Source organism: Eutrigla gurnardus (assembly GCF_963514095.1).
Source record: "Eutrigla gurnardus genome assembly, chromosome: 6".
Lineage (NCBI taxonomy): Eukaryota > Metazoa > Chordata > Actinopteri > Perciformes > Triglidae > Eutrigla > Eutrigla gurnardus.
Window position 1 is genome coordinate 25,949,441 of NC_139920.1, and position 20,706 is coordinate 25,970,146.

Sequence of the window (20,706 nt, forward strand, 5' to 3'; positions counted from 1 at the left end):
GCGTAATAGTGAAAAAAGGAATTCATATACAAGGTATGACTTTTACAGCCAAAATAATCTGATTATATATATCCTTTCAATAAATAGGTGTATTTTATATTAAATTAATATTTCAGGTATATTAAAATAAAAAGCACATCCGTTCAAAAAAAACAATGTCCGTCAGCGTTTTCAATAATGACAACAACAAAAGTAGAAACACTATAAACACAATGTTCATGTGATTGCTGTGGATTTGAAGGCACTTCCTTGGCAACACATTGATCCCCCTTCCATTGTTTTGGGCCCTGAAATCAAATAAAAGGTGATTAGACCCCTCAAGTTACTGCGTGCTTTGGAGCAGAAGCATTGGAAAAGGCACATCTTGACATCGCGGCCTCACCGAGGAAGTTGTGTTATCAGCTTCTCAAAGAGTGTCATTACTGGCCCGCCATTACCGCCATTCCTCCATGTTATGTCTCAGCTCATTCAGAAATGATCGGGATGACTCAATAATGAAACACTTAGCACACTTTCAAAAGCCCCCTCGATTGTGATATACAATTGTCAGATTTCTCAGAACGTTACAGACAGGATGAAACTGATTATCCTTTTCATTTCTTTTTTAATAACCACCAGAAGTCCTACAGTGTGAAAAACTCAAATGATCTAAAATGGCAGCGTGTGCAGATTAACTCTCCTGGCAATCACTCACCAGCTGGACCTAATTGGGTTCACTGAGGCCACATGCTTTTACCGACGTTGGACTAGATGGCAGCGAACGCGTCAGACCCGCTGTCATCCAAGATCTCCCTGACAAAGGGATGACTATGATTATGAGGATGGTCCTGCCTCTGTCTTGAGAACGGTTGTGTTTAGGTTTAGTGTCTCTGGTGTTAGCCAAAGAAGCATTGTGTTTTTGATTCATAAGAAAGCCACCCGGATCTACTCCTGTTCATCTGTTTTACTTACTTTACCTTCAGTCTGTGTTTAATATTTATTATAAAATGTTTTGTCTGAAATTCACCTGCATATGCGTATATATATATATATATATATATATATAGTAATAAAATGTATGCATGCTGAACATTATCTCATTATCTTGGAGTTTTGAGGTTTTGGTCGTATTAAACAAGACATTTGGGCTCTATTGAAGCGTTTTAAATGTTTAAAAAAAAATAATTTCCAAACTAACAATAGTGAATGTTTTTGATTTTGGATCAATTAAAGTCCCAGTCGGCAAGTCCAGCGGATGGAGGGCACTCGAGGTCAGATTTGGAATGTTTCCAACTCTCACGCTCCTCCCCCACGACCACCGAGCTCCTCCCCCACAACCACCGAGCTCCTCCCCCACGACCACCTAGCACCTCCCCCACGACCACCGAGCTCCTCCCCCACGACTTCCTGCCCTTTGAAACCCCTTAGATCACGCCACCTTTGAAACGCGGGTCCGATGTTGACTCTGGTTTTATCACGGGCACCGTCGCCATCTTTCTTTTTTTCCTTCTTTTCCACCGGTGTTTTCTTTTCCTTGGTTGTTTTGGACCTCCTCGTTTCGGTTTTTAACCGAGGAATTGGAAGCTTGTTGCTACTCCGCCTCCCCCCTGTGATAGTGGAACGACCCGAGGGGGGAGGGGCTCTGTGTGTGCACGAACACAGCCCTGCATGCTGATTGGACAGGATGATCCTGGGCTCTGTCGGATCTTTGCAAAACAAACAACAGCTCTACGTGCACGTAGAGGCACGCTTTTCTTCCTAAAACCGGATGATTTATGTTGTTCTATCGGAGCGTAGTGTTGGCTTCAGGGAATATGATCAAACAAATGTTGCCGACTGGGACTTTAATGTGTGAAATCTGTTTTTGCCCTCTTTCACTCTCCATTTGTGCACAAACCTCAGCCAACCAGCACTTAATAAGCACAATGTATTAATTAAACACATAAAAGGAATAAATAGGAAGAAATTCTAAAGCATACAAACGTTTACAGATGCAATGCACATTAGTTTTCATGTTTCTGATTATATCAACATGGGTTTTCTTCCATAGCACAGATCAGACACATCGAATTCCACCACATCATGCTGACAGTAGAAAATGTAGATACAAAACGATTATACGTCGCTCTTAATTGACCGTTTACTTTAGAGTGAACTGAACTGCACCCAAAAATAGAAAAACACTTTTACTCACATATGAAATGTCTACGATTGCATGCAGAGTGGACTCATTGCTAGTCGTGTTAGCAATCTTGCACATCTTTTGTAATCTGAAAAAAAAAGGATAAGAACCATGAATATGTTAACATCATAACACTTTGTATTTAAAAGGCCCAAAGCATAATGTGGTTTGTTTTTGAAAATTGGAAGCAAATGAAAAATGACAAACAATCTTTAAAGTTTCATATTCTGCTGTAAACTGTGACATGTGTCTCAGACTATCAGGGGTCCCGGACTCGCGGCCAATTGCGGCCAACAATATTTTGTGGCCTCCCTACCTGACATCAAAGCTTGGTGTATTTTCTTCACTTAATCTGCGTGAGTCATTTTCCTGTGCGTTTTGTATTTTTTTTAACACTTGTGGGGTACCAAAGCTCAGGCTCGTGACAATTCCCAGCATGCAAGGCACTCATGGATTCGGCCACACCATTCAGTGGTGAGAAATACCATTGTAAAGCTACGGGAAGACTTCAAGTCACACAGAGCCACTTTTAAAATGTTTGCTGACCCCTTCTCCTTCGATGTGGAAGGTGCAATTCTGAACTCAAAGCCAAGTTTAGGGAGGGGAGTGGAAAAACAGACAAGCTTGGACAGTTTTTGAGCTTTCGGGGGTGTTCAAGCGGATCATGTGCCTTTTTGGCAGCACCTATCTGTGTGAAAGGCTCTTCTCCACAAAGTTAAGGTCCAAACTTACAGATGAGCATCTTCAAGCCATACTGAGGGTCTCAATTGCTTCCTCCCTCAAGCCAAATGTGGCTCAGCAGTAAAAGAGGAAGCGCCGCCAAGTCTCTGGCAGCAAGGAGTCGGAAGAAGTAAGAGAAGCCTATGTTCTGAAGAACCGTTTGTGTTCTGCATGTTCTGAATTGTTATTATTAAAGATTGAGACGATTGGATCGGTTGTACTGTTTTTGGGATACTTGAACCCCTTTTTCTTATGTAATACTTGATGGGCTCCCCCAGACTCTACCTCCAGTGGCCCACAGGTAAGTTGAGTTTGAGACCCCTGTTCTAGAGTCAAAGGGAGAGAAATGACCAAGACGCACCAAAGAAAAAGACAAACGAGGCACAACTGACGTAACGTCCCATTAACAGCACAGCTAAAGTACACAATCGCTCATGTTTTCTAATATCATCATCAGTAACATCAGCACGACAAACAATACTCTGCGTCATCCCGATCCAACAGACGGACTAATTAATCGTGATTGTGCCTCTGTGTCAGCCGTGAACTAAACAACCTACTGTTAAGGACGTTGATTCATTGCTTCACGTCTGACTTGATGCTTCCATCACTGAATCACTGAAGCAAACAGCAGCAGAAGGAAAAAAAAGTGCATCTTCTCTCTCCAAGTGTAACTCAACATATCCATCTGTGAATAGGGAGCCTTGTCTGCGATCATTCTCCGAGGGCTCCTTGATTATTAACTGTAATAGCCCAGCAAGAAGGACTGCTCCATCAGGTTGAACCCTATGGTTATAGCTCTGGGTTCTACCAAATCCGTAGGTTGCAGGTAAATCTAAGGTCACGAGTGGATTAACAAAAATACAAAAAAGGGAAATAAACATATTCTGCTACAGAAATTGTTAATTTTTTCTAATATTTGCTGTTGTTATTATGAAGTACTAGTGTAACATTAAAAACAATATTCAGACTAAACTATATGTGCAGAGAACATCACTTTTTGGTTGAACTGCTTGCAAATCACAGAAATATGCAAGCTGTTAATGAACATTAATCTTCAACTCAAAAATGCCTTTCCATTATCGAGGAGTGCAATAAGCCTCTAAAAACATTTGACTCTTAAGTATTTATCTACCCTTAAATATGTATGACTAAATATGCAACAATTAAAGTTATGATTTGGAGGGGAAAACATCATAACCTCCATCAGTTTTTTTCTCCAACTAAGCCCACTTAAAACCAATAAAAAGAGAACAAAAAAACAACAACAAAAAGAAGGAAAAACCACCCAATTGAAATAATCCAACTTTGCCAACATTTGTTTTGTTCATGTGGTAAGAACATTTCTCACAGTAAAAAAGTGCTCCGGGCCTTTAAAGCACAATACTTGAGATGAGATGATATAGGATTGCACAACAGACATCAAACACATTCTAAAAAAGTGAAAAATAAAAAGTTATACATACATGCTGGTCTTGAGCAATCCCTTGTGTTGTGATAAAGTCTATGAAAGTGTGTTCTGCACTCCGACGAGAACTTGACAGGTCCTGCTTAATAGAAAAGGTTTTATCAGGCAAAAATGAACAAATATTTCAATTATCTCTCCCTCTTTATCTACAGTTTATCCATAAAGTCCATGAAGTTGGAATCATTTGCAAATGTCTATTATAGTGCCAAACAAATGTTATGCATGAATTAATTTCACCTGGTTCATTGGGACACATAATGTAATCATTGCACCTCGTCAAACTGATTACTGATGCATTTAAATAGGAATAAAACAGAGGATTGTGTCTGAAAACTAAATATTCCAACTTTATGGGAAACGGTGTACTTTTTCAAATATCGTAGAAAATATTAGAGGATAATAAAACTAGCATTAAAAGGCATATGAAGTTTTCTAGAAACTCAATGTAAAACAGAAGCAATCAATAACCTGGAAAACATCAATTTATCTTAGAACAGTGGGAGAAAATTAAATAATTGATATAGCTTGTAAAACGAGTGCAATGAAATTGTTATGAAAAGAGTCAAACACTTCAAAGACAAAGTCGCTTGTTTTATTTACTTTCCCAGTGTTTTTTCCACTCTTTATGGAAACGGTTCCATAATTTTATTGAGAAGCAAGATTTGCTGAATGACAGTCATCGTGGATTTAGGACAAATAGATCAATGTCTTTTACACTAATTTAATGAAAAGAAGTATTACTAAAGTATCGATCTAAATCTAATCTAATCTAAAAAAAAAAAAAGCCTTTGATACCACTGGTCACATCGTATTTAACAAATTGGAGTCGTATGGCATACGAGGGATTGTGCTAAATTGGCCGAGGAGCTAAGAAACAGGCAACAGTTTGTAACGGTAGGTGAGCATGAATTCACATGTTGTGGAAGACAATATGTGGAAAACCTCAGTGTCCAGCTTTAGGCCTGAAGTTGTTCCTTATGCACATGAATGATACATCAAAAAAATACTGAAAGCTCTTCTGGAGAGAATCTCCTGCAGCCTTCGGAGATGATCACAATGGGAATGATTTAAAACAGTGGTTTGACATAAATTATCATTAATTTGAACAAAAACAAGCTTACGCTGAAAGAAACATTCACAGAAAAGTTATGATAGAAAATGTTCATATAAAAAGGCCATATGAAAACAATTTCTGGGTGCGATATTAAACCACAAAATGAAATTCTCATATTACATATGTGTGAGCAAAACTGGCCAGGAGCAGTTCTGGGAAAAATAAGGCACATTCTGGATCATAAGGCGCAACGCACTCTGTATCGTTTACTTTTATTACTGTATCTGAAATGTTGCGTGAAGGTAGCCTGTGGGCAACATTTCACTTTGCACTCATTTATTCTATTAAAAAAGAGCCAACAATGTAGGATATTGCAAACCCCCAACACTCTCTTCTTTAACAGTCTTTAAAGTCACATCCCTTTTATAGAGCTGGCAGAATTTAAGACAAGTTATATTACAAAGCAAGTCATGATTTACTTCCTGGCGACATAAAAAAAAATGTGTTGTCGTCAGGCAGGGTTATAACCTAAAATGAAAATTCTATCTTAAAAAACATTGTGTCCATGCCACTAGGACGAGCATGGTTTGAATTACGGGGGGAGCCAAGGGGAGATTGGCTCCCCTGGAAAGGACACCAGATCCCTTTGAAAGCCTCCCATGAGAACTCTAAAAACTCTTATTTAACTCTTTTATTGTATTTAACGTGAAGGTTCACAAAATCTAAAAAATAATAGTATAAATATGTCAATGTGTGTTGATTCGCTCACTGCATTTCATATTTCAAACATCTGTCTCCAGTAAATTAACAGTAATTCTGTGTTTATTCCCGCTGTGGCCATCCGTGCGTGGCGGCGCTGCACTCGAATTCTAGATTTACGTAGCCACCTGAACTCCTCATCGTTGAACGCTGTCGGGCCTGAACGCACGTCACTGTTGGTCTTAGTTCGGGTTCGTAGCGTGTTTGCTTTTTGTGAAAGTGAACAGACCTTTAACTTTATTCAATGTTCCTTTTTTTGTTGTTTCACAAAAAAACGAAACGTCGGGAAAGTGACAGAGCATAGAGCGACATAGAGGGAGGGAGAGAGAGAGAGAGAGCGAGAGAGAGGGGAGGGGGGGGGGATGAGCTGCGAGCCGCAGACAGCTGTTTTATTTCGCCGTGGTTAAAGTACGGTATATAAATACTGGTATTTTTGTTACAGTGATGTGTTGTTCTCAGGGTTCGAGTCATGATTTCATCTCCAAAAGTCTCAAAAAAAAAAAAAAAAAAAAAAAAAAAAAAACTATGGATGAGCAAGTAAATTTATCTTTAACGTCAATACTACTCCATATGTGGAAGGGAAATAGCTTTATTTGTGATTAAAATATTACGCTGCTGTATTTTCAGAGACCTCACAGATATTTGAGTTAACTGCGTTCATGGGAGCCGGTCCTCACTCTATGTTAGCTCAGCTCATCGAACTCCAACACTGGTTGTTCTTTAAGGGGTGTGTATGAGAAGCAGAAATACCTGTGTTCCTCTGCTTTGTGGTTATGTCTTTTGATTGCTCTGATTAGGCTATTCAATATATTAAAATAAATATTAAATACACGTCGGCCCTGTGATAGACTGGCGTCCTGTCCAGGGTGTACCCTGCCTTCGCCCAATGACAGCTGGGATCGGCTCCAGCCCCCCCGCGACCCTGAATACAGGATAAGTGGTAGACGATGGATGGATGGATGGATGGATGGATTAAATAGGGCTGCCCCCTGAATGCCGACGTGTAATCCGGACCAGGAGGAAGAGTGTGTGTGTGTGTGTGGGTAAATATAGAATGATTTAGACAGACATAAAGCAATTTAGGAAATATTATTCAAATACTGAAAGTTAAAGGGATGAGGAAGGGGCTTCGTCTCCCTGAGGACCTGTTTTTGAGATTGTTGTTATTGGGTTTAAAAATGCTGTATTTACTGTTCATGTTATTGGTTTATTGGACTTTTTTGTTTTATTATTAGTTTTGATGTAAACCTAAAACCATACCTAGGAGAGTAATGAATCAAGGTCCTTGTAATAAGAGTAAAGAGGCAATAAAGCCCTTATAAGTCCTTATAATATGCTTCTTAATATCATGATATTTACATATTTAAGTTAAAGACTTAAATAAGTGTTAATAACGGCATTATCGACACGTTCATCATTAGATAAGACATTTAAAGGTATTTTTAAGAAACGTGATAACAGTTGATTTATGAACATGAATTAAAAGGCATATGTGTTTCTTAAAATTGTATCTATTATCTATTATTGTTTATTAAGATGAATACACACTTTATTATGCACGTATTAACAGTTAACTACAGTCTTATTAACCCATGATGTAATAATAACCCATATGAGGGCCTTCTTGCCTAACAACGTATAACAAGGAACTTAACGTGAAGCAAATCCTTAAAGGGAAAAAGTGCACCATCCCAGTCACGGTTCGGTAGTCGGGCTTTAACTGGATTTAGTGAACAGCCTATTGAGATTTCAGTTCTAATCACCAACATATAAACTCCCAGATTTTCACACCAATAATGAAGTCTAGTCACAGGTCCTGAGACAAATAATCAGCTTAACCGTGAACTGCCTTCAACTTAAATCTGTCGGCTTTAGACCATGTGCTGTTTCCCTGCACAAGTGCCCTGCAGCTAAGCCAGGCAACCCCATTCTGGCCCACAGGCGTGGCCGTGTTCACTGTATGTTACAGTTACAGTGTTGGCTTACAGAGATCCTCCAAGGGGCAAAACAAAGTATTTCCAAACAAGGGGGTTACATGGGGAACGTTGCAACCGGTGTTGTAAAAACACGCCTGGAAAAAAGGAACGTTTGCACTCATGATGCCATCTTTGATGGGGATTTTCTTACCTGTGAAATGCTGAATGAATTTGCCTTTCATGTTTACATCTCTAGGGAAAATTTCTGGAAAAGAAAAATCACCGTTAGCTTGTCAATCAACAGTCGTTTTATAACAATTGAGAAGCTTGTCGTCATTGTCAAAGTCTGCCTCCACCTGCAAAGTGACTCAGGGAATCTTCTTAATATCCCCACTTTAAGGTCAAAACGAGATGCTGCAGCATTATTATTATTCACGTTTAATGTCCCTGACGGTTCTGGGCATCAAATTGATTTTTACAGCACTCATTGCATCTTGTCATTTCTAACTAAGAGCATTCTGAATCAGCAGCGAATGTTTATTCACGCTACGTACATTATTCTGTATAATGGCGTCAAGTTCCCCCCTTTCTACTCAAAGTCCATGCTGGAAACACATGGGAGGTGTCTGATATCACATTGGCCACTCTAACAAGCTAAAGAGATTACTGTATGGGAGTCTAATGCTCATTAAAATAAGTCCATGCAAGTAGGTACAGGGCTAACGCTACATTAGCCCCCAGACCAGGAAGGTGTGACCCTGTAAGGGTAGGAGGAGGAGGAGAGATAACAACGGAGACAATTTGATGAGCCATTTAAATACTTTTAAAGTCCAGATATACAGTAAAGACAAAACAAATCATCCTTAATCAATGGGATGGACACAACTATATATGTCACTATTCCAGTGAGAGTTATGGGCACGTTAGAGCCTATTGTGCCTAACCCAGATGTGAAGCGTGAAAATGGCAGCCGGGTTTACACAAAGCCAGATAATGTGGTTTTTACTGCATTCATGTATAGATTCAAATTCCAAGTCAACAAAAATTAAATTAAAAAAAGTCTAAAGCTTCCACTTTAAAGCTTATTTCTTGTTCCAACGGTACATTCCCCCTCCACGGCTTCCAATGCAAAGACAACTGCAGAGGGAGCACATCAGTGGGTTTACAGATGTTTCTCCTTCCTCCTCATTGTGTTCAAAACATCCATCCTTGCGTGACCATGGATCTTTTGGTAGTGTCACACGCACCGTTTGCTAATATGCTGCTTTTAATATCCTCAAAAGATAAATTCCACCCAGCCAGTGGCCTGAGAAAGTTACTTTTCCAACTGCATAAGCTGGGGCGGACACTTTGAGCTTTACGATGCCTGCGCAACATCTCTAAAACGTTATGACAGTGATGGAGGAGATAATCTGAAACTGCAGATGAAACAACACTTTATGTTCCCTCGGATGGTTATAAAACTCCCGATTGCACATACTAATGAGAAACAATCCGAGAAACAACAACTACAAAAAAAAACCCTAACGTCTGTGGTCTCAGATAATTGAAGGGGTATGTATCAACAATTTATTTAAATGGCTTCACTCCAGTCGGAACAAAATGCTCCATTTAAGTCAATAAAGAGAGAGCTGATCCAAGCTCGTTCTAATTTGTCAGAAAAGGAGCAATTTTAGTGACAGTAATACCAAAATTCAATTTAATTCAATATTTAGAACTGCAAATCAGTAACTGATGTCCAAGTGGACCGGATTGTTCTTTGATTACAGTCAAAAGGAGTGACTTTGATAGAGTGCTCTAAATAACACGAATGTGACTCAACAGCAGCTGGTCTTGCCAGATATGTCTTTGCGGAGATGCTCGCGATGTGTGCTCATGTGGATGCACCCTTCAAGGTTTAAGATTCCACAATGAATCACAGTGAATGAATCATTCACAAGTTTGGCACGTCGATGCTCCTCCTACATAAGGTCCTACCTATCCCCTTCTCCTTCCTTGCATCCATAAACCACAGTTTGAATGAAGAAGTCATACGACGGAGACATGTGGTCGAAAAGTCATCTCTCAGAAATAAAAACACAGAGATAAATAAATATGACACAGCCCTTTCCGGGCCGTCTGGATGCTGTCCTTTGAAGCATATTCCTGCCAAATAGTACATTTTTGAAGAGGCATCCCTTCTTATCTTTCCAATAAATCTTGAAATGACCACGTGCATAAAGAAAGTTCCATAAGGCTCCTAAATAAATACGGCAGACAGCACAGTAAAATGGGGATTATGCTTTCATCGGGACCTAAAAATAAATCTTATCAGCTTACCTATGAGTCTACTGTTATCCAGCCTAGGAACATAGAAAGGCTTTTCACGGGAGGAGGACTTCATGTCTTGGGCTGAAGTGAAGAGTCCACTGCTGCAGCGCCGGGACATTTCCCGCTGCTGGCTGTCTCTGATAACCTGTAAGATTAGATCCAACAGGGTCCTTCTCTCTTTCTGCTTGACGTCCTTGCTGTCCATACACTGGCCGGAGGTGATGAGCAGAAAGAAGATAGTAAACAGAATGTGCCATTTCCTCTCCACCTGCATGACTTCACCGTCTACAAACGGAGAGAAGACAACGTTTTGTTGGACATGTAGTTGTAATTCTAACAATAAAAAAGAGGGCTGAACCCAACAACAACATTGCTTGACATTTTTGGATTCCTCACACTCCAAAAAAAAAAGAAGTAACATTCCTCTGAGAGGAATGAATCACCAGAATACACTTTACGCAGCAGTGGCATTTCTTCTAGTAAAGACCAGCTAGTATAATACAAACATAGTCAATCCAACTTACTAGTTGAGGAGTTAAATGTCTTTATCTCCTGGAGGTTTGGACGCAGTTTGTCTTCAGCTAATTCTTCCAGGCGTTGTGATCCGGATCGGAGAGAGAGAGAGAGAGCCAGCAGATTGTGCTCACCGCCGTCTTTCTTGAAATAATGCGTCCCTATTTATAAGAGGAGCCACCTTCTTGAAGGTAATACAATCGATTTCGTGTGGGTGGTTAAGCAATGTTGACATCTTGGGGTGCAATTTCTTCCAGCGGCGTTCGCTCACTTTTCCACGCGCCCCTCCTTTGGGCACCAAAACATTACCGGTTGTAGTTTTACAACACCATTAAGCTGTAAATAAAAATGACCTTTTTGCAGAGACTAATGGTTGAACGTATAAAAAAGAGCCCCGCTGACATTTCCATTGAGAAAAAAATAAATAAAAAAATCAGAAATTCAGCGACAGAGAGCGCGGCGCGGCAGCGCGCAGGAAAGTACTTTTCCAAATGGACCAACTTGTTGGACGTTGGATGAGGAGCGGAGAAGAATCTGCGGGCCCTGTAAGCTTCCAGCTGACTTTAAGCGTGTCGATGTTTTTGCTCTGCGATGTCCAAGTCTTGTGACCGCCTAAGCGCTGCGGAGAATGCGCCTCCAGAAGCAGCCATCCGGCAGTTTTCCACCCGCACTCCATAGGAATATAATAACCGCTGTTATTAGGGCTGTTCAATTAGCATATTTTAGGGCGAATTAAAAAAAAAAAAGCATTTGGAAGGGAAGTCGAAAATGTTAGTAGATTACTGGCTCAGCTGTCTGAATTTAAAGTGCCCTCCTAAAGACAACCACGTTATTCCATACAGACGAAATTAATGCAATTATTTATTAATGCATCGTCAAATAGCAGATTTTCATGTGTGATTTATAGGTGGGATTTATGAGGCTGTAGTTCCTTTACGTCTGCAGACATTTGTCATGGCACTTCTTTGCAAGCATCCCATTACACAGTAAACTTACACGAAACGCTCATCTTTACTGACGGACGTTTACGTGCCTGTGACACAAAGGAAGGACGCCACTTGGTGGTGTCTCACTTCTTCCGAAGGAAATATATTGATATTTCTCATTATTAGAATTCCAGAAAATGATGCGTTTAAAATGTCAGGTAAATGATGCGTTTAAAATGTCAGGTAAATGATGCGTTTAAAATGTCAGATTCTGCCATCATGATTTGATGCCATCAGATCGACATTTTAAATAAGATGACACAATAAAAACATTTGAGTTACTTCCAAAAGGATAGGCAGATATTCTAGTTTTATAGATTATGTGTGTAAAAAAAAAATATATAGACACTTTGATCATCAATGACAATGAATGACCCCCAGCGAATAGCCAATTACACGTATTCATAGTAATTTAAGGTTATCTAATTAAGGCATATCTGTTTTAAACAAGGCTCTCCGATTTCACCATACTTCTAAATAGCATAAACGCTGTCATTTCTAATTAATAAAAACAAATTAAGATATTAAGTAACTGAAAGTCTCTGAGAACCAAACATTCGTGAGCTGGCACGTGACACAACTTTGCTTTTTGAAATAATGAGGACGTTCGGGCTATTCCGGTAATAAACATGTATCTTCTAAAGCATCAGTTTGTCACTGAACTTGAGTGTAGAATATTAGCTACACACGACTGCCATCTTGTGGCAACATAGGCCTATGGCATCCCTATTAAAACTACGGTCAAAACACCTTGGTGTATACATTACAACGGATATCCAACTAAATTAAGTGAAATTAAGGTTGAATATATGGAAGAAAATGAATCAAAATTAGACAGATTGTTAAGAAGAGAGCTTTTTCCTTTATGCTTTCTCAAAAGCATATCAATTTATTTTGTTTCTACAGCTCTAAATGCACTTTTTTGGTTGAATACTGATGATTTTTTTTTATAATTAAAAAAAACTATTATTGGTGTCTTATGAGAGAACTGGCACTGTACTGTAAATCGCTGAAATATAGGCTATGAAAAAGAAAACAGCAAAACAACAACAACATATTATTCATACATTCAAGTTATTGTCTTTTATTATTAACTTATAAATCTGTTAAGTCTGCAGTGTGCTACTGAAGAGCCTACTACTGATGATGCAGCCTATCACGTGGCATATATTGTGAGTAACTTCCGCAATGACTGTTACTATGGAGACGGGCCGACCGCCGATGTCTTGTGAAAGCTGACCTCACGTTTGACGCACTGTAGCTAACGTTAGTGTACTTTTACACTCTGTAACTTGTTTAGTTGTTTCACAAGAAGTACTGAGAAGTTACTCTCTCCCTCTGGAGCCGGAGTCATGTCGCAAAGGTAAACTTTCAACGCCGTTATTGTTGTACGTAAAGGTTCACTTTAACGCTAACGCTAGCTCGTCACATTTTAATTCAGTTGACGTCAGCTAGTTTGTTTCACGCATACAACCCTAGCATTGTTTATAAAGCACAATACGTTTACACTGATAGTTAGTAGTTCCTACAATATTCTTGGGACCCAAAGTAACAACCTACATACAAAAATACAAAACTTTATGGAGTTAAGCATCCGACAACACGACAGCAAACAATGCGTGTTAAGAATAAAAAAGCAAGGTAGCTGTATTTGGACGTATGTTTTTCCTCACCTCATTCATGGCAGCAGGGTGGCAGCAGCAGGGCAGCAGGGTGGCAGCAGCAGGGCAGCAGGGTGGGTGGCAGCAGGGTGGCATGGCAGCAGGGTATAGCAGCAGGGTGGTATAGCAGCAGGGCAGCAGGGTGGCATGGCAGCAGGGTGGCAACAGCAGGGTGGCAGCAGGGTGGCATGGCTGCAGCATGGTGGTATAGCAGCAGGGCAGCTTGGCAGCAGTGTGGCGGCAGCAGCAGGGTGGTATCGCAGCAGGGCAGCAGGGTGGCATGGCAGCAGGGCAGCAGGTTGGCATGGCAGCAGGGTGGCAACAGCAGGGTGGCAGCAGCAGGGTGGTATAGCAGCAGGGCAGCAGGGTGTCATGGCAGCAGGGTGGCATGGCAGCAGGGTGGCAGCAGGAGGGTGGCAGCAGCAGGGTGGCATGGCAGCAGGGTGGCAACAGCAGGGTGGCAACAGCAGGGTGGCAACAGCAGGGTGGCAGCAGCAGGGTGGCATGAGCAGGGTGGCATGGCTGCAGGGTGGCAGCAGGAGGTTGGCAGTAGCAGGGTGGCATGGCAGCAGGGTGGCAACAGCAGGGTGACATGGCTGCAGGAGGGTGGCAGCAGCAGTGTGGCATGGCAGCAGGGTGGCAACAGCAGGGTGGCAGCAGGGGGTAGCAGCAGCAGGGTGGCATGGCAGCAGGGTGGCAACAATAATGATACTGAGGCCATTGTTTACATTTCTAGCTTTGTTGACCTTGGCATTTTTAACTTATGACCATTTATAATAAAAAAAAAAATCATACATATCTTTTTTCCCCTTATGTGTGATTATTTTCTATAAATAAGGTATGGCCTGCCAAAAATGATGATGTTATTCCTTGTTGACTGTCACTCACCCATGATTAATTAACGTACCTTTTCCCAGCCTCAACTCATTAGATTGTTTCCGCTCTTCCAGGACATACAACCAGCTGTGGGCAGATGTTCAGCTAGAATTGAGCCGTCTGCTAACCGAGGAATTGCCCGCTGAGCCCCCTCGCCCAGAAAAGGACAGGGTGGTGTTCTTCCAGCGGCTGGCCATGCTCTATGTGCGCTACATCCAAATCTTCAGAAAGCTTGAGAACGTCTACGACCAGGTGGTCCACCCTCAGAAGAGGAGACTCATCCGGACAGTTCTTGATGGCGTGATGGGGAGGGTGTTAGAGCTGAAGAATGAAATGGTGGAAAAAGAGTTTTCAGAGTACCACTACATGGATGATGTCCTTCAAGACTTGAAGCTTACGCCTGTGAGTTGAGTAGAGCAAGTATAATGAAACTGGATTGCTGAATGACCTGAATAAAATGATATTGATTTATTCACAGACTCTTCAGTTATGATATACCTTAACAGCTATTTTCTTTGTTGCTCCTGTAGGCAAACCTTGAGATCCCTATCCCTCGCTATTTCCTCAGTGATCGCAGCAAAGAACTCCAGGAACGAAGGGCGATGCTGACAGATATTCTTAAAATGGTGGAGGTTATTGAAAACCCAGAAGTGAGTTGAAAAGTGTGTTCATCTTAGTTAAACTCTGTATTCTTGACTTCATCTGTTCATTTCATTTTGTCACATACAAAAAAAATTAAAAAATACCGGTAAAATACAAGTTTAATACGTGAGATTTAACAGGGGGAAAATTATTGATTTAACTCATTACTCCTTATATTTAATATATCAATACCAAGCAGAAAATTGTTATTTTGTCCATACAGCATCTTATGGTCAAAGACATGAGACAAGAGGAGGCCATTAAGATCCTTCAAGTGGCCGAGAGGGCTCGTCAAGGACGCCTGAGGGCCAAGCTGAATGAAGAGAGCAGAAGAAACACGATTTACCGGGCCAAGGACGCTGGAACGTCCGCCATCGAGATGGCCGCTGTCTGCATTCAGAAGGTCCTCTGTTATCAACATGCACCTCTCTCTGCCTCCGTCTTTAGCTTGTGTCAACGTTCATGCTGAACCATTTGTTTGAATGCGATTTTTCAGATGTGGAGGAGCTACATACAGAGGGAGAGGACCAAGATTGCTCGGGAGGAGGAGATGATTTTTCTGGGAATGGTGAGTAGAATAAGCTCAAGGAAGGAATCAATTTAGCTAATTGCCTTAAACTGTATAAATAGATCAACAACCTTTTATAATGCAACAAATACTTTGTTTTGCCATTTTTCTCAACTTGTTTCAGTTAAAAAAAAAGAGCAACTATATCATGAAAGCTGGATTGCAATATTTCCTTGTTCCACCTCAGTATTAATTAATGTTGCACTTTGTTGAAGTGATTATTCCCCTTAAACCTTCTTTTCCTTGATTGTGATTTAATTTCCAGGAGATGGATTTTGCACATTTTTACTCCATAAAACGTATTTTTCGTCACTTTCATGTTATAGACCATGGATCCAAAATACAAAGTGCCATGCCCTGCAGAAATCACTGCCCAGGCTCGTGAAGCTTGTACACGGTCTAAACAGGGGGAGCACCACGCAGACTATCAGAAGTCTGTGGTGGCCGTCACCAACCAACTACGAGATGTAGAGGCTCATGACATGAGCAAGACAATGAAAGAACAAATCCGACAATGGTTCATTGAATGCCGGTAAGGTGGCACATTGAGGTTTATTGTTATTTCAGTGGAGCATTTTAAATTATATTAAATATAAATCAAATAATAGTGTTCTCACGTTGTTCCTCTCCTGTTTAAATAGTGATGCTACAGGATCGTTTCCAGACTACCCAAATGAAGAGGACGGAGGCTCAGCCCTCATTTTCGCTGAGAAGAACCCTCAGCAGGTAAAACACACCCAAAGAGATTTGTTTTTACTGTAGTTTGCAGAAGGAGACTTATATTTGGTGTGTACAATGTTTTCTTTTAGTTAATAGAAGAAATTGCTGCAAAGGAAGATGAGGATGCCAACAACAAACCCAAAGGGAAGGATGAGAAAAAGGGGAAAAAGGACAAGGGGAAGGTCGAAGAGGAAGTAAGGGCTCACAAGTTGTGTTAAATGGGTTCTTATTGATTGATTGATGTAATATTTCAGACAACAGCCTACTGGTGATGTGTGGGATTTTGCTAATTTAAACCAGTTCTCGTCAGCTGTCAAATAAATGCCGCACACTCAGTGAAGCAATGTGACTTTATTCTGAACCACAGGAGGAGGCTGGGTTGAAGATGCTACCTTCAGCTTTTCTGTCAGACTTGGAAGTGGGACACAAAACCTTTGTCGGTATGTTTATAATACAAAGTGACCTTGAGCAAGGCATTGAACCCCAAGTTGCTCCCGTTAGTGCATGAATGTGTGGTTGAATGTTTGTCACTTTGTCCGGTATGGTAGAAAAGTGTTATAGAAATGCAGTCCATAGTAATGTTCTAAATACTCACATAAAACCAAAACTCCATGTTTGTCATCCACAGATTTTTGGCAAAGCCGCAGTGAGTCCAGAAACTTCAACCAGAGGCACGAGGTGGAGCTGATCAAGGAAGAAAAGAGGAAGGTCATTGAAGCAGAGATTCGAGTAAAGGTGAACATTTAAACATTTTAAATTCTATGCAACAGATGTTAGGAGTTTAACGACCAATCGAACGTTAAACCACTTCAGGTTGCCGGTTCGTTATGGTTTAACCCGATAACAGCATCACCTGCAGTTTTGCTTCTTGATCTGCTATAAATCAGGTAGATGAGCAGATGAGACAAGAGCTGGCTGAATGGAAGCTCGCTGTGGATAAAGACAAGGGTGCTAAAACCAAAGGAAATGCCAAGGTAATAAATGAGCCACACATTGTATGTCTGGGAGGTTTGTCCTCATGATATGTATGTTTTTACACAGAAAAAGAAAGGATCTAAGAGTGGGAAGAAGAAAAAAAAGGAGAAAGATTTGACGGCTGATAGGTGAGGTGACACAGAGAATGCATTTAAAATGTACAGTTTTCATTATAGAATTTAGTTGTATGATGTTGTATTGTATAAGAGATGACATCATTTATTCCCGTCTGCTAGGACTCTGGAGTCGCTGTGTCAGGAGCTGGTGGAGGAGGGCTTGTTGAAACAGGCAAATAATGTTAGGCTGCAGGATTACATGGGTAAGACTTTGTATTTTGTTCTTTCAGATCAATCTTTGTCTTCTTGTGATCATATTGGTATGAGAGCTCTTAATCTGATTGGAATCAATGTGTAGACAAACTCATAATTGGGCACTTTGTAACAATGTAACTGGAAAGTATTTAGTAGGAATGTGCTGCCCTCTTGTGGTTTGTGACACAGTGAAAATGTGTAATTGGTGTGGAAAGGAGGGAGATTCTTGTGATTTCCCCAATGCTTCACAGTGCATATTAATAACTATTTGCCTAACAATTGTTCCTTCTTGTTCCTAGGTGACTATAGCTATCTTGGAACCACACTGAGGCAGAATGACATTGAGCCCATGCCATCGTTGTCAGATGTGCGGCAGGTCATATCTCTATATGCAATTTTACCATTAGGTAGGAAAGTTATTCCATTCATACTTTAAATAAATAGATCAGAAAATGTTGTTTCTGGTTTGAATATAAGGTGTGTGTGTGTTGTGGCAGGCTCTCAGATGGTACATGAGAAGGCCCCTCTGATAAAGGCCATCCTACTGGCAGGCCCGGCAGGTGTAGGTAAGAAGATGTTGGTCCATGCAATCTGCCAAGAGACAGGGGCCAACCTGTTCGATCTGTCTCCTCTGAACACGGCAGGGAAGTACCCTGGCAAGAGTGGCCTCGCCATGATGCTTCACATGGTGTTCAAGGTAACGCGCTGGCATTTACAGCAACACAATCCAGTGCTGTTGCTATTAAAGCTTGTATTAATGCCAGTTATTATAAAGTTCTTTTTTTGTGACTGCTGTTAAACCATACATGTATTCTTTTTCTTTAATGTCCTGATTCTCATCTAAAAAGCAACATTTTAACATAAATATAACGCAATCTTAGAGGCAATACTTAATCACATTTGTGATTTCATGACAACTAAACTACAGGTTTTATTATGATAGGTTGCAAGATTGCTGCAACCTTCAGTAATATGGATTGAAGACACAGAAAAAATGTTTTACAAGAAAGTTCCCAAGGAAGAAAAAGAGGTATTTTCAAGGCAGAAGAAAAGCTGCGTTGTGTTGTTTGAATGATTCAGTTATTGATGGTAATTGAAACAAATTTTGCACAGTTGGATCCCAAACGCTTGAAGAAAGACTTGCTGAAGTCTCTCAAGTTGATCAAAGGAGAGGATCGCGTTCTGATCGTAGGAACAACTAAAGACCCGCTTAGTGCTGATATCAAATCACTGTGTAAGATGTACAGCAAAATCATCCTCATCCCACGGCCGGACTACGGCTCAAGATACAGTAAGGAGGATCAACATATTGGAAAACAGTTTTAGTTCGTTTTGGTTGTTGGTGTGAAAAATTACCTTCGACTCCGTTTGCCTTCAGTCTTGTGGAAGCAGCTGATCAGAAAACAGGGAGGTGATGTAACCAAGGCGCTGGACCTCAGCTCTCTTGCGAAGATTTCTGATGGCTACACGCCAGGTCACATGGGCCAGGTGATCCAGCGCATTGTCACGGCGCGCCGCATCCTACAGCAGGCAAAGAGGCCGCTGACTGCTGCCGAGTTCGTTTCTCCATTAGCCAAGTTTGACCCTGTGTTTCAGGCGGAAGAGGAGGCCCTTAAAGTACAGTGCATACGACATAAGTGTTTCATCATTTTCACGATTGTAACTGCTCTGTTGCATATTCATTTCCTGTTGTACTTTCACCAGAACTGGTATGCGAAGACCCCCCTGGGAAAGAAGAGGATTAAAGCTGCCACAGGAAAGGATGAAGAAGAGGCCCCGGTAAAAGGCAAAAATGCAAAGAAAAAAGGAAAAAAATAAATGTTTTTAATCACACCTGAATGTGTTTTGATATTGTATGAAATTGCAGAATGTACAATATTATATGGACAGATTGTCACAGCTCCCACACTCAAAATAGGACTTGGTATGGTCTATGAGGAAGGGTGCAAACTCCTGTCTTGTGACCGTCATATTAAGAGGTATTCTAAGAAGGACACCAGGATAATTTTGTCCAAAGATAACAAATAGTACTATTTTTGCTCTTGCTAATAATCAAATCTCAGCATTGCGTTCCATTCTCACGTTTACTCAAAACCTTGCAGTATCTACTTCTACATGAGATTTTGTCTGGAGTTTAACAATTTGCATCAATAACACGCAGCCAACCAATGATTTATGTGTGATGTGAAATAAATTCTGTGGTCTGGCTCGGGTGGACAGACTCCTGTGGCTTTCAGATCCACGTCCCGCTGTAAGAAGACACAGCACGACTGTCAAGGGCATAGAATGTCGTTCTACTGTATGGCTATGGCTGCCATGGTTATGAATCCTACATTTGGGATGTGGCTGACAGAAATAATACAGATGTGTTACACACAAGCATCTGGGTCATCTAATCTGGGCTTACAACTGTAGACACGTTTGGGTTCGAATACATGTAATGAAAATGTCTATACTCCTCTATTATGACCGCTGTCAGGTGTGGAGAGTCTGGACCAGAGGAAATGTGACACACATGAGGGAGGGAGGAGGGAGGGGAGCCAGAGGCTTAGGAGGAGGGTTCAGCTGTTTTGTCAAGTTCTAAATTCAGTCAACACATCCTCACATTGCCTTGAATCCTTGAACGTTACTCTATTTTTAGCCCATTAGCGCCACCAGTATGATGCTACACAAGAGAACGCCCACATTTCATGATATCAAGTTGGCTGTCTGAGGCAGGACACTCGATTTGTGGCACTTTCTTAGATCTGTTTGAGTTCAGTCGTCAAGGGATACGACATCCTGTTAGCATTGAAACGCTCCAATTTGTAATCCAATACATAAACATATTAAATTGGCTCTTTATTCTTCCCCACTCAATTGGTCCAGAAAAGCTGTTAAAAGCTTTGTCATGGATGTAAATGGAGACCGGTGTCGTCATTGACGACAAGTAGTTTTTTTGTGGCCCAGGAGATTATCCTGTCGAGTTTCACCCACCGGACTTAGGACCGCTCAGTGGCACATGGAGCTGTCCATCAAAATGAGGCCAACACAATGCCAACACAATGCTGGGTAGTGCTCGCTTCG

At 41.0% G+C, this 20,706-nt stretch overlaps 2 protein-coding genes across 4 annotated transcripts; one reads left to right on the top strand and one right to left on the bottom strand.

Annotated features, from left to right (window-relative positions):
* Nucleotides 1-134: 134 nt before the first annotated feature.
* Nucleotides 135-11,050, bottom strand: alkal1 (ALK and LTK ligand 1). 2 transcript variants are annotated; one of them, XM_084011253.1, is made up of 6 exons: nt 10,913-11,050; nt 10,398-10,673; nt 8,290-8,343; nt 4,348-4,428; nt 2,174-2,249; nt 135-287 (listed from the first exon to the last, which is right to left on the bottom strand). In XM_084011253.1, the coding sequence occupies exons 2-5, from the start codon at nt 10,660-10,662 to the stop codon at nt 2,185-2,187; spliced, it is 465 nt and encodes a 154-aa protein (XP_083867379.1). In that variant the 5' UTR covers nt 10,663-10,673; nt 10,913-11,050; the 3' UTR covers nt 135-287; nt 2,174-2,184. The 2 variants fall into 2 exon arrangements, with proteins under 2 accessions (XP_083867379.1, XP_083867378.1); XM_084011252.1 differs by having other exon boundaries at nt 4,348-4,431.
* LOC311014570 (dynein regulatory complex protein 11) lies at nt 10,992-19,717 on the top strand. Of its 2 annotated transcripts, XM_084011233.1 has the most exons (20): nt 10,992-11,092; nt 12,999-13,059; nt 14,499-14,826; nt 14,955-15,074; nt 15,290-15,469; nt 15,563-15,634; nt 15,961-16,166; nt 16,276-16,360; nt 16,444-16,548; nt 16,722-16,794; nt 16,983-17,089; nt 17,242-17,328; nt 17,396-17,457; nt 17,566-17,648; nt 17,940-18,047; nt 18,138-18,337; nt 18,584-18,670; nt 18,754-18,931; nt 19,019-19,257; nt 19,345-19,717. In XM_084011233.1, the coding sequence occupies exons 2-20, from the start codon at nt 13,031-13,033 to the stop codon at nt 19,456-19,458; spliced, it is 2,463 nt and encodes an 820-aa protein (XP_083867359.1). In that variant the 5' UTR covers nt 10,992-11,092; nt 12,999-13,030; the 3' UTR covers nt 19,459-19,717. The 2 variants fall into 2 exon arrangements, with proteins under 2 accessions (XP_083867359.1, XP_083867360.1); XM_084011234.1 differs by lacking the exons at nt 10,992-11,092; nt 12,999-13,059 and adding an exon at nt 13,115-13,250 and having other exon boundaries at nt 19,345-19,716.
* Nucleotides 19,718-20,706: the final 989 nt, after the last annotated feature.